General features: G+C 36.1%; 1 protein-coding gene across 1 annotated transcript; it reads right to left on the bottom strand.

Annotated features, from left to right (window-relative positions):
* Positions 1 to 10853: 10853 nt before the first annotated feature.
* Positions 10854 to 13818, bottom strand: LOC123564196 (uncharacterized). Its single transcript, XM_045357569.2, has 3 exons — positions 13631 to 13818; positions 12586 to 13082; positions 10854 to 11951 (listed from the first exon to the last, which is right to left on the bottom strand). The coding sequence occupies exons 1-3, from the start codon at positions 13726 to 13728 to the stop codon at positions 11644 to 11646; spliced, it is 903 nt and encodes a 300-aa protein (XP_045213504.2). The 5' UTR covers positions 13729 to 13818; the 3' UTR covers positions 10854 to 11643.
* Between the last annotated feature and the right edge of the window lie 579 nt (positions 13819 to 14397).

Here is a 14397-nt window from a genome sequence, read left to right as displayed (position 1 = left end):
GTAGTAGATGACGACAACTGTGAACAGCTAACTGCCGAGGTCCATGACTACCAGCTTACATCAGTCTCTGTGTTCCCTCAGTTCAATCAGAAGGCCAGTGAAGAGAACCCCATGGTCACACCCTTAGACTGCTGGTGGGCAGACGTATCAAATATAAAAACTCCAATTTCCAGTTCTGTCTAAAGTTACACTTGCAGCACTCAACCTGCCCCACTCAAATTGTGACCCTGAGAGGCGTTTTTCGATTCTAAGAAGGATACAACGTGACAGTAGAGACAATCTGGCCCAGGACACAGTTAATGCTTTAATTTCTTGCAAACTGAATAGTGTTAAACATTGCACAGAGTTTATGCCTACAAAAGATTTATGTTCAGCAGCAAAGAAAGCAAGTTTGTGAGAGAAAAAAAACATTGTTTCATGAAAATAAATTAAACTGACAGTAGAGACAGCCAGTGAATAAGAAATATTAAAGATAAACATGTATTAATAAAATATCTTGATAAAAGCATTAATACAGTATTGATTTAATAAACTGTTTAATATCTTATTCATAGAGATGATAAGTTGAAGTATGGAGAAGTATTTTGAAGTTTGGAGAAGTATATTGCTGTTCAGTGGAGTATTTCATGCGTGATACTGTTTTTAAATAGATAATGAACTATTTCATATGTAATAGTTGTATTTTATATTTAATAAACTATTTAAATTATAATACTGGTGTTAAATATATAATAAACAAGCCCAAACACTACTAAATTAGACATTAATTGCGAATCGATAAAATCTCCTGGATTTTCAAGTCAGATCTCCTGGAAATTTGTCTGAGAAACTTGACATGTATGATTCTAGTAGTGAAAAAGTGTGATTAAAGCACTCGGTTTACACGAATTTGCGCAAAAATGGGAACATTAGGATCTATTTACTATGAACTTCTTTCGACTACATTCTAGCCCGACTACACCACGGAAGCACATTTTCGACCGAATTACTAACGTTATTCCTAAATGAGGGCAATGGACAGTCGATCTCAAAATTACATAAATCTGCGCTGATAGCAGCGCGAAAAAATGATCATTAAAAATTCCAGGGAGGTGTTGAGCGTATGTATTGCATATACTTAGCACTTCATTATGTGACATTTTCAGCCTGCCGATTCTGTTGTTTCTATGATAAAAACGAGTAAAACTCTGGTTTCAGGACACTAAATTTTGAAGCAAAAATTGCCAAAAATGCACACCTTGCAAGACCTATACCGTATTATCTGCAAATGACTGACCTAAAACATATGTATATTTTTAAAGCATCTGACCAGACGAAAATAATAGGGGAAAGAAAAGTGTCTCATAACCGTTTACTTTACTCGTACGCAGGAATTCATAGGTCTATAAACATCATAAATAACCAATTGAATATAAATGCCTTTAAAGTACATCTACCTATTTTATTTATAAAACGTAACCGGGCCAAATACGTAACTGGCCCCTGCCACTAAACATTCGATCAGGTTACATTCTACCAATTCAGTTCCTTCTTCATATCAAATAAACAATAAAATATTCAGGCCTCATTTTCAGAACTTCAGAGCATTTCAATGATATGAAAACCATATATGGTCATTTAGTATGACATGTCTTCCTATCAAAAATAGAAAAATATTGACATGTTATGTCACACATAAGAAAAATAACGGCCATACTATCCTAAATAAATGTGCTAATTACGCGTGATTAACAATGGCAAACAGTCAAGCAAAACCAAACTGGAACAAATATGTGACAAGGGTGATTATAAAAGTCTTACAAAAAATCTACTGAATGAATCAAAGAAAACAAAGGATACAAATGTTGAAAATCAGATTAACTACTTAACAGACATATTAAAAACTGCAGAAAAGAGAAGCATCCCGTTAAGAAAGAAAAGACGCAAAAGATAAAATCTCAAGACCACGGGAAAAACTATAAGACACGCTTCAAAAGAAAACAAACAGCGATGATGGGAATTGAAGAACAGCTGCTCTGCAAAGACTCACAATAATAAAAAAACTCCAAGCAATGATAGCAGCAACGAAAATACTAAGAAAAACCCAGAGACAAGTTCAGAATAAAAACAAACAATTAAAACTGGAGAATATAATGAACAGTAAAGGCGATGAAAAAATGTTCTACAAGCTTGTAAGAGAAGAAGATCCACAGCTACAACACCAAGAGAACTACTAACCATTGACGGTCAACCTAGTATGTGATTCCCCCGAAGAGATAACGAAAGCCCGGGCAGATCATTTTGAAAAGTTGGCCCAACCACTTCAAGACGATAACTTCAGTGAAGAATATCTACAGAGAATATAAGAAGACACCAAACTCATTGAGAATATTTGTGAAAAAAGCACTAATACCATTCCGTTGGTAACAATGAATTAATTAAGAGTTGCAATACATGGGCTACATAACAACAAAGCTTATGTAATATATTGAACGGAGATAAAGCTGTCCTAAAGTAATACACTACTAGATATCATTAACTCCATTATCACTGACAAAAAGATACCGACCAATCTTAAAATCGGAATTCTCACTCCAGTATACACAAAAAGGTAACGCGGATAATCCTGCAAACTATATCGGGGTATCTCAGTTACACCTATAGTCCTCAAGATCCTAGAACGAATATTAACTACCCGTCAGGATGAAATATTACTGCAATCTCAGTCACAACTACAGTATGGACTCACAAAAGGCAAATCAAGCCTTACTGCGGCCTTTCTGATAACTGAGTGTCTACTAGAACGAAGACAAATAAACAAGAATGATTCTTACACACAAAAGGCATTTGACGTAGTATCCCATAGCGTTCTTTTACGTAGGCTGTACTTTGACGGAATAGTAGATCCTGACTGGTTGCTTCTCAAAGACCTATATCAAAATAGAAAAAGTGGAAACTCCACAGGCCGCTCAAGACGACAGAAACGAAAATGTTGCAGGCTCGGTTTGATTGAGCCTGTTCATGGACGGTAGAGGAAATGCATGCTACCGTCCACGCCCTCTAGCCCCGGGTTGAGTAGAACTCAATAACTACACATGCTACAAGTACAAAAATAATTTAGAGACATCCACAGATGGAACCTTCAATTAAACACTTGCATGTAATTCCATGAAAAGCGGCGTATGGTCCCCAGTTAGAATAATGCGTTTGCCCTAAACGAGAAAACAATGAGCAGAACTAAACAAACTGGAATTTAGAAAGGGGATCTGAGGTTATGGAGCCTGCATATCACAGGAACTGTCAAAAGACAAATCAAAAAGCAGGCACCATATCCAAGGGGTGATTATACAATACCCAAAGCTATGGAAGCGGAGTATTGGAACCACCCAGGCCGAAATGTTCAAGCTGAGAAACTAAACAGTACCAATTTCACGACATAAAAGTCGTACTGAACGATCTGAGAAGATCGAAATATAACAGCCCTGATTGAATGTACGGGGAGACCTTTTACGGCCGCCACACGGCACAAACAACGCTGCTGTGATAATAAAATAGAAAAAGTGGAAACTCCTCAGGCCGCTCAGCAAGACAGAAACGAAAATGTTGCAGGCTCGGAAACAAACATGTCCTCGGCTGTCAAATAGAAAGGGCAAATGTCTAGGAATTTCCCACTTTTACAGGGCGTAAGACAAGAAGGGGTGTTATCTTCGGGACATTACAAAAAATACAACAACCCATTACTAATACAACTGGAACAGAACTTTGATGGAGTTAGAATAGGAACAACTAAAATACAACACATAACCTGTGCAGACGACCTTGCACTTGTATCTACGAGAGATAAAGAGATGAAATAGATGGTTCTACAAATCCAAGAATGATACTCGATACAAGATAAACCCTATGAAGAGCAGTACCATACAATATAACTCCAAAATGACTTTTGAAAACCCCAAGGTATATGGTAAAGCCATCAATCTCACTGACAAAACTTTGCATATAGGTATCACGAGACGTCAAGACGGAAAACTAAGCATCCAAGAAAGGGTTGAGCGTGGCAGACGAACTGTTTACTCTCTGATGGGAGCAGGATGCCACGGATAAACAGGGGTTTCAAAACAAATAAAAGCGCACTACTGGACAAAGTATGTAGTCCCAAGGTTTACCTCTGGACTCGAAACATTACCAATCACTAAGAAAGATGAATCAATCCTAGAAAAAATTAAAATTAAAATCTTAAAACAAATTCAGCAGCTACCTGACCGTACTGCATCAACTGCAACAACAGCCCTACTAGGAAGACAGTGATTCATAAAAATTTGCTAAACCTATTCTATTCCATCCTGACAACCCCAGATACCAAAGAGTATGATATCGCAGTCCGACAAATGGCAGTGAAATCAATTGAAGATAACAGTATGATTTCCAGAGCAAGACGTCTACTCATACAGTATAACCTACCCATAGATTATGAAATTCTATCTGACCCACCAAAAAGGAAACGTGGAAAGATATGCTAAACATGGCATTAACCAGAGTGTAGAACAGGAAAGGAGGAACGATATTAGTGAGAAGTCATTACTAAAGTACATAAACACTCTCGCCTTGGAAGTTGGAAAGACCCATTCAGTATATGCTACAGTCAGACCTAACATCCATGATATCCAGAAAGCAGAGTTGAAAGTTTTTAACAGGTACATACACTCTACGGGCAAATAGAGCGAAATTCAATCAGTTCCAAGTAGATCCGACATGTGGAGTATGTAAAAAAAAAACACCCAGAAACTCGCGAACACATGATCGCAAGTTGAGAAAAGTATACAGCAATCTGAAATCAATTCATCTCAAGAACTGCTAGCATTCTAAATCAATTAATACACATTATACAAACTTTGACTAAAAGTTTATTCACACAGATGGTACTAGATTGTTTTTGATTGTAATTTGTAATTTTTGATTCCAGATAATCTATTTTCAAACTAAATTGATGAAGATTTTATTAAGATAAATATTTTGTGAGCAGGTCTTATATAGATGCAGTAGAAAAAAAAAGGAATCTAGAGTGTTTACAAGGTTTTTATGATCTGACCAAGTCACACAATGACCCATCGTCAAACACTGTCGAAATTTTCTACATAACATTCTAAGTTTCATTACCATTGGACTAGAATTGCGACCTCTAAAGAGTGTTAACAGTGAAAATGTGAACGACGAATGACGACGGACTAAGAAGAACAATGAACACGGCGCTACAACAATAGCTCACTTTGTGCTCATACGTGCTAAAACCTTGGGTGCACACCCTTAATGTTGAATAACATTCTCACACAATTTCTTTACGGTCGTTCAATACTTTTTGCGATATTTATATCAAAATATCAACATTTTTCTCTGACGACAAAAAGTATAATTATGGCATGCATACGTGGCAAAACCCTTACATGGAAAAAGAGCTTCATTGACAACCGGCTTCAATCCGTAATCCTAAACGGTACAATATTAGGGCCCATACATGTCTCTTCTGGAGTTCCGCAGGGGTCCGTGCTTAGGCCCCTGCTCTTCCAAGCATACATAAATGACCTCACACAAAATATCAAGTCTAAAGTGCGTCTTTTAGCGGATTACACTGCGATATACATGTCATTTACCTCTGTCAAACATTCAAATACCACCCAAAATGACATTAAGACATTACAAAAATGGGAGTTGGACTGGGACATGGAATAAAATCCCGCAAAATGTTAAGTTATCCACGTCACAAGAAGGAAACATCCTAGCCCCTCACAATTCTACCTGCATAATACACTTCTATAATCTGTCACCTTTGCAAAATACCTTGGCGTGGATATCTCAAATAATCTTTCGTTGGACGCCCACATAAATAGGTCAACCAAAAGGGCAAATCAATCTTTAGGTTTCTGTCGCAGGAGTATAACTGTCAACTCCGAACCCCTCAAGTCCACCTCCAGTGTCACTGACATATTATACAGTCTAAAATTGCGCATGCTAGATTTCCGGCTTATTGACTCCCGACTTCCTCTTATATCAACTGGTTGCAATCCCCATGGAAGACTATCTCATCCTCCTAACAAGGAAATCACGCCATTATCACTCGCTGTCCTACAGGTTAGTCTCTGCAACCACTGACTACTACAAGTACTCCTTTTCCCCCAGGACTATTGTCATGTGGAATAATTTTCCACCTGACATTTCCTTCCTTCAATCCCTTGAGCAGTTCAGTGCCGCTATTTGCAACATTGAACATACTTCACCATAACCTTACTCTTCATCCCTGTTTTTATCGTTTAAACACTGACAAATTTTCCTTTCCTTTTCATTTGGCTGATTTTCTTTTACTTTCTACTAACAATTTTTGTGGCTGGACGCGCACGAAAATGTCTACGTCGCTGCAAAGGGTTAGACAGTAAAGGCAGATATATAAAAGCAAATTTAGCGGCGATAATTAATACATACAACATTTCTCTTTGGAACTTATTTTTTATTAAAATTCTACAACTCATCAAACATTGTGTGCCAGGTATAAAACGCCTTTCTGCTTAGAAAAAAGAAACTTGTATTACAAAAAGCAAAAGCTAGTGGCAACAAGCCTGACTGGGAAATGTCTAAACACAAAAGATAAAAATATCAACAAGAGTACAGGACAGAACACAACACCGGCATTAGTGACGCGAAAGATGAAGATAGAAAAAGTAATCAAAAAAGGTTCCATAAAGTCTAAAAATTATGATCGTAATGGTGCTGCACTTTTAAGCAATAATGGTATCATGAGTTAGCAGCTATATTTAGGACTAGTGGCTATAGTCTATTTGAATAAGATACTGTAACAACAGTCGAGACACAGTCGAGCAATTTCACATTTGGATAACCATAGTATTATTACTGAAGCACAATATGGATTCCGCATGCAGAAATCATACGAATCGCGATTAATTGTTACAGTTCAGGAATTAAACAGCATCTTAGATGAAGGATGACAAGTGGACGCTGTGCTATTTGATTTTAGTAGGGCATACTACAAGATAGCACGCCTGCGTCTACTTGAAAGACTATACAACTATACTGTACGCAGTAATCTGCATCAGTGAATCTCTGATTTCTGAACAGGATGCTACCAGTCAGTTGTGCTTGAAGGTCAGCAGTTTGCTCGAAGTCCTGTAACATCTAGGTTTCCACAGGACACAGTCCTCGGCCCTTTGTTATTCCTTGTGTATATCTATGATATGCCAGACAGTTCTACACGCGTCTCTTCAGAGATGACTGCTTACTCTACAGTCAGTGGAAGATTCCATTACTCTACAGTAAGATCTCAGAAACATACAAACATGGGAGATCAACTGGTTGATAGGGTTATCCATTCAAATGTGAGGTCATCCGTATTTATAACTAAAAAGAGAAAACCAATTATTTGTTCGTATAATATACATAGAAAAACACTAGCTACAGTCAACACAGTCAAGTCAATATTTCATCTGATCTTTCACAGAATGACAACATCATATGATATTCCTACGAAGAAACACATACAATTGCCGACCTATAGTGAAAGAACTTTGCCACAAATCTCAGTCTGACTAAAGTACATCTCCAGTTAACGCTACGCTTTGGATCTGAAAAAGTGCTATTGATAGACTCGTTCTGACGACCTTCCGCTAGCCATTTAGAGCCTTGCTTTCAACATTTTGAAAGTGAAAGTAGAAGTTTAAAAAATCTATATTTAGCCTGGGTTTTTCATGTTTACAATTCTTATGACGACCACATCATGACTGCGCCCTCGTGTTTTGAGAGGTATCTTATGTCACGGAACGGACTTTGTCACGTAAGGTGTCAGGCAGCCGGTTAGCTTAGTCGGAAATCCAAATATACAGAAAAATGAATGTGAATGGGTCATCCTCAGATCTTCGTTTAGAAGATGATGTACTTTAGTCAGATTGCCACAAATCCTTAGTTAGACCAATAACGAAATATGACTCTACTGTATATTGGGATCCATAAACATAGGCAGTGGAGCTAAAAATACAAACTTCAAGTAGGCACTACCTATTTTAGATAAATGTGTAGTTAATTGCATCATAGTACACAGTCTGAAAAATAATTAAAATATCATTTTCTTTAAATTTCCATGATGATAATTATACATGATTTGCATGAAAAATATGAGATATACAAGTATTTAGTTTCAAATTGACAGTGACATATATTAGGCATATTAGGCCAAGACGATGTGTTTAATGTCTTAACATTTTATTGAAATAATATAGCAATATGTACAGAAATCAGTGTATTTAGTTAAATTTCAATCACATTTTGTTTCTACAGTGTAAGATAGTTATTCACCTTTAGTATTACAACTATGCTGAAAAGAGATTGACTGAATAAGTTTGCAGATGAAATTGTGAAAACACATTTATTCAGGGCCTAATTTGTCCACCTAAAAACTTGTAGTATAATTGTATATTATCTGTATGATAAGAATGATTTTTACGAAGTTTTTGTGGGCGAAAAAAGTAGGTCACTAGGTCGTGGTGGGTCCTTAATTGTAGACTTAGGTCACTATTGACCTTATACCTCGTGCAAACCATGCACGTTTTACCTTTAAGCACGAAAAAGCATGCCTAGCTGTAGCATAATTACTACTAGATCAGCAGTCTGAAAAGAAAATTATGTAAAAATCAAATCAGTTGATGCCCTGGGGAAAGTGTGACAATTTTTTTTTGCGATGAAATATGTCAACAAACACGATTATTTAAAAACGTCAAACCTCACAGAATTGCACAAGGTAAAATATGTTGAAAAAGCTACTGCTGGATATTAGGTCAAGTATGTGAAAATATCTAGAAATATGTGAAAATAAAAGAAAACATTTTCAAGACTGTTAGATGCAGGACTGTGCCAACCTGCATAACATTTAATATAGATAGCTTACTTTTCCATTGGATTGATATGGCATACACATGATTAGGACTGACAAACGGTGTTTACTCAATAATTTCACACTATGAACAGATTGTTTCCCTTGTGTAAAGAGAGCTTAGGGTAAGTCTTTAATATACATAGTCCAATACTAACAAGACTGGACAAGTGCATAGAAGAGATGCACGATATGTTACAGTGGATTTTAGATATACTAGCATTGCAACGTCAATGCTAGAAAATTCATCCTGGTCAAGCCTAAAACAATATCTGATGTACAATAAGGTCATTGTGCTCTATATAACAGTGAACTAGCTTGCTTAAAATCTTACCTGATTGGAACCAAAATGAATTCAACAAGAAGTAACAGCATGTGTTTCATCGTCCCACACTCATGACTTCTACTCACCAATAACTACGATTATGGAGCAAAAGCCAGAGAGAGTAGCATCAGCCAGTACTGTAGAGAACTTCAAGCCTTGTTGATATTATCTTTCTCAAAGTAGATACACAGGACTGTTTTACTTTTGATTGTAATTAATTACACTTTAAATGTAAAGTCAAATGAAATCTTGAAAATCATTTTATCAAACAGTCCATATTTATTACGATGATTCACGTTTTAAACAACGGAATATATTGTGTATATGCCAATCACTTAATATATTGTGTATATTTGAAAATGGCAAACCGAATATTCGAATATTGACTTCAGTATTCGACCCCCATCCCTAATAAAGACCTATCAACTGTGCATGATAAGAAGTCATTCAAAGGTAATACTACTTTAAATATCTGTATCTGCCCTAAGAGGGTCCAAATACCCTCATATAAAGAAACTTAGGAGACGAATTTTAATATAAAGACGCTACAGATCAAGTTTGATAAGAATATATATATATTTTTATATTTTTGTCCGCCCGCTTAGCTCAGTAGGGACAGCGCTGATCTGCGGATTGCGGGGTTTTGAGTTCGATCCTCGGGCTGGGCGTATGTTCTCCGTGACGATTTGATAAAAGACATTGTGTCTGACATCATTCGTCCGCCACCTCTGATTCATGTGGTGAAGTTGGCAGTTACTTGCGGAGAACAGGTTTGTACTGGTACAGAATCTAGGAACATTGGTTAGGTTAACTGTCCGCCGTTACATTACTGAAATACTGTTGAAAACGGCGTTAAACCCAAAACAAACATACAAATTCATATTTTTAGTTTTAGTGGCCCCTAAAAGAGACCAAGCAGAACTATTTGAAAATTTTTTAGAGAAGACCATATAATGATGCTACAGATCAAGATAAAGATCCGTGAAATGGATTATGTGAAGAAGTCGTTAAAATTTATTTCTATCTTCAACTCAAGATGCACATTAAAAGGTGCAAAGCGCACCTATGAACAGAAGTTGTTTAAAGGTATTCTATTTTTAGTGCTAGTGGCCCTTAATGGGGGCCCAGTGCCCCATTGGAACAAAAGTTTAGGAAGACTTCATATTGATGCTACAGATCAAGCTTGATAAAGATCCATCAAGTGGTACATGAGAAATTAGCTAATAACATTATATTCGCTAGTTGAAATATACTCGGCAAAAAAAGTTCTGCAACAAAACATGTTTTATGCTGTCACTTATTTTTTACTTAACGTACAAGTATAATTCATATATCAAATAAAAGTACAAGTCAATCTCAACAAAATACTGAAAACAGAATGAAAATTGAATTACCGGTTTCGGCAAATGTCATGTTCAAAGTCACATAGGGTACCTAATCAAAAGTTGCAAAATTGCTTTTTATTTGATATATGAAGTATACTTGTACGTTAAGTAATAAATAAGTTATAGCATAAAACATGTTTTGTTGCAGAATTTTTTTCGTAGAGTATATATTGATATTTTCTTTAAAATTCACCACTACTCGTACAGACAGACGAAAGTTAAAAAAAGACATTGGTTGAACATAATTCTTAGGTTTCATTCTTCTATATTTAGATTAATTAATACATTTAATAGCTATAACGTATGGAGATATGAAATTTTATACTATATGGCCGTTTTGAAACAACGGTAAGTTGCCCAGGAATTGTATGCAAACTCATCATTCTGCTAATGTGTACCACATGGCAAATGCACGACAATAAACTTGCAGTTTTGACGCCAGATTCCTTATGTATATTTTGGCATGAGTTAGACGCAAGATTCCTTTGACTGAAAATAAAAAGTCCAATATATCATTGAGTTCTATTAACCCTCACCATACGCTGAGAGCAACGAATGTTAGTAACGTCCATCATTAAGATATACACCATTCATGAACGTGCATGGGAACGATGCTTGACAGTTATCGAGAGTGTTGTTTACATCAGTCCTAAGGTAAAGTATACGGGATGCCAACAGCCCCTCCAGTTACTTCCCCAATGTTGTTTGTCCCAGCAAATGCACCGCAACCGCCGAAGTGTAATTCAAAGAAAGACATAAACTTGTCTGGCAATATGTCGCCGGTTACTCTGGTAGAGGAGTCAATCCATTTTCTAGAAACTGCTGGAGATTCTCCACGTCTTGGTGTAGCAACATTATTGTGATTGAAAAGGAAGGCAAAATAGCCATTAGGATTGCCGTCACAGTTTACGAAAGTAAAATCTTTGCCATTCGCTTTGTAACCTTGTCTGTCTCCTCTATGGCTACGTCCATTTTCCAGCTTCAGAGGATTCAGTCCAACGTAAACATAAGGTGTCATTTTGTTGTTAACAATACCTTTTGTAACCTGTATGAGCATTATACTGGACCGACAATGGACGTGACTTGTATCTTGATATCTGTTCGATCCGAGTCTCGTACTGCAACCCATTGGTTCTTCTATGTCGGATTACGACATGACTGTTGTCGTTAGACAGGCTTTTAATATCAACGTTCATGTATGTTTCAGGTGAAATGAATGTATATCCACCGTTTTCATTCATTAAACAGTACACTGTAAACGGCTGCATTCTGTAATGCAAAGTGTAAACTCCACTAGAGGTAACACCGGCTTTAGCAAGGTCAGTACAAGAAGCTGAAATGCAAAGAGGTTGAATTACTTTTTGTTAAAAGATTAAGTTCACCTTATCATTTCAAGATATTCTATTTTCACAATGATTCTTATATACGTCAAGTAAAGAACATTGAAGCACCATGAACTATGTAAAGCGCCTTTGAACGTGAAATTGATCATGAAAAGGGCGCTATATAAATCTGGTATACTAATAATGATAATAATAATAATAATAACAATAATAATAACATGTACGCAAAACCATAACCATAAGTTGTAGGGTGCAATTGCTGGCTGTAATTACACCGCAAAAAAACAACAACAAAGATTCAGTTGGAACAGTCAAGTTCCAAGAAATCAGTCTTGTCTGAACGAATCCCTGTAGCAGCTCATGTATGGATTTTTACATAATTGTTATTTCCACAAAATGCCTAGAATAAATACAGTAGTTAGACAACAAACGAAGGCATTCCGTGGGGCATCTCCTTTGACCGGTCATTGGTAAACATGATGGTGCGCACTGGTCAAATCACACTCTTAACTCCAACAATGTTCAAGAGTTACATGCATGTGTCTTACTGAAGCAAACATTATGAGAAAGACAGATTACTTCATTACGCATTGCTTATGGTTTACTAGTTTGACACTTACTTACCCGGTTTGTTCAAGATACTATTTTGCATCGCTTCTAAAGCTTGGTTTATCACAAGCCGTAGCCCATCGACTTCTGTTTCCAACGTTTCCCTCGTCCTTTCTATATGCACCAACATCACAGCTTGTTTCTTATGTACATTTTCCATTTCATTTTCTATACTGCTACACGTCACATCAATTTTACTCATATATCTCATTTTCTCGTGTACGGTGTTGGTGAAGCTGTTATTCACCTGAATGATTGAATCAGTTATGTCTTTCAAACTGTTTCGGAGAAATTCCTTCTCTTTGGAGAGTCCCTGTACCAATTGTGAAACATAAACAGGTGAAATAACAGGTGTACTTTTATGTTGCGCGGGAGATTGTTTAGCTTTTGGACTGACTGTATTTGTTTCTGTAGTTGTTTCTGTACCGATCCCGCAAACTGTTTCTAACTGATTGATGCTTTTCCATAAATCTCTCACATTTTCCCTCACCGATATGTAATCGTTTTCATACCTTGGGAAACCAAAACATATGACATTACTAAAATTTATAAGAAAATATTTTGTAAGCATAGAATGTAACAAAACAAAATAAAAATAAGAGATTCGGTTTAAATGAGTTTGTTCATGAGAGGTAACAAAATTTTCAATTCGTGAGATGAAGCAAAAGAGGTTTAAGATTTGCAATGAGGAAAGATGTTTTATGTCTAAATGATTTTAAAACATTTACAACATAAACCATTCAGTTTAATACTATTTTGTCACGGTCCGAATTAACAACAGAAGATAAAAGGCAAGGGTAGATTTCTTTCTCGGAAGCACAGAGCACTACAAAAAGCACAGCCACAGAGCCACGTATATTTTAATAGTAGGCCCACATCAAAGGTCAGAGTGTTGGAAAAAATTAGAGGATAGTCGTACAAAATAATACTTACATTGTGTCAGACTCATGAAATTTAAAACAGTGTGCTGGTATACATTTTTTTTCGTTTAAAAAAAGAAGAGTAATATCAATGTTACATATATTAAGACATTTAGTAAGTTTAACAATGCATCCCGTACCTTCTTTCAAGATTATCAACCTGCCTCTGAATATTTCTCCCAAACGCAAACACAACTCCAGTCATTAATAATGTACTTATCGTAAAATATATTTCCATTTTTTATATTGTGACAAAGCATATATGTTTAAGAACAGATTACTTTTCTGCACGATAAACAAACAGGAACGTTCTATATTGATAAAAACAACACACTTAACATGTCAATGAGGAGATCCTGTCAATATTGTTTTTTGATGGCTGTACTTCACTAGACTGCAAAGTTGACCGACCAATAGTTAAACTACGCATAAGTTTATATCATTTAGGAAACTTCCTTTTTAACAGAAAATATGTGCGTTCTAGTTGTAACTTATTTACATAAATTTGTATTCGATGACAAAATAAACGTTCTAATATTAGTCTAAACAGATAAATCCCACATGACTTTCAATTTTTAATTTACGATGACTTGTAATTAGACAGAATAGTGACAAAATGTGAAGTTCTGTGCTAGATTTTCAAAATTATTATCAATTACTGGCCAATGTTTACTTACAAGTCTTTTACTAATGTTAATCTTAACAGATGTTTAACTGCTTGATAAAACGCCCTTTGTCGTATAAGAACACGACATTTCCTTTACAGTAGAAAAAGTATATGAGTGAACTGCTTACACCTCGTTGAAACACAATCATTTATATAATATATTTTGAAAAATTCACTAGCGAACCAATTTATGTGCTCTCGTGCCAGCAGGGGAGCGGTGGTCTAGTGGATAAGGTGTCG

The sequence above is a fragment of the Mercenaria mercenaria genome, chromosome 2, assembly GCF_021730395.1.
Source record: "Mercenaria mercenaria strain notata chromosome 2, MADL_Memer_1, whole genome shotgun sequence".
NCBI lineage: Eukaryota > Metazoa > Mollusca > Bivalvia > Venerida > Veneridae > Mercenaria > Mercenaria mercenaria.
This window is presented reverse-complemented; position numbering and strand designations above follow the sequence as displayed.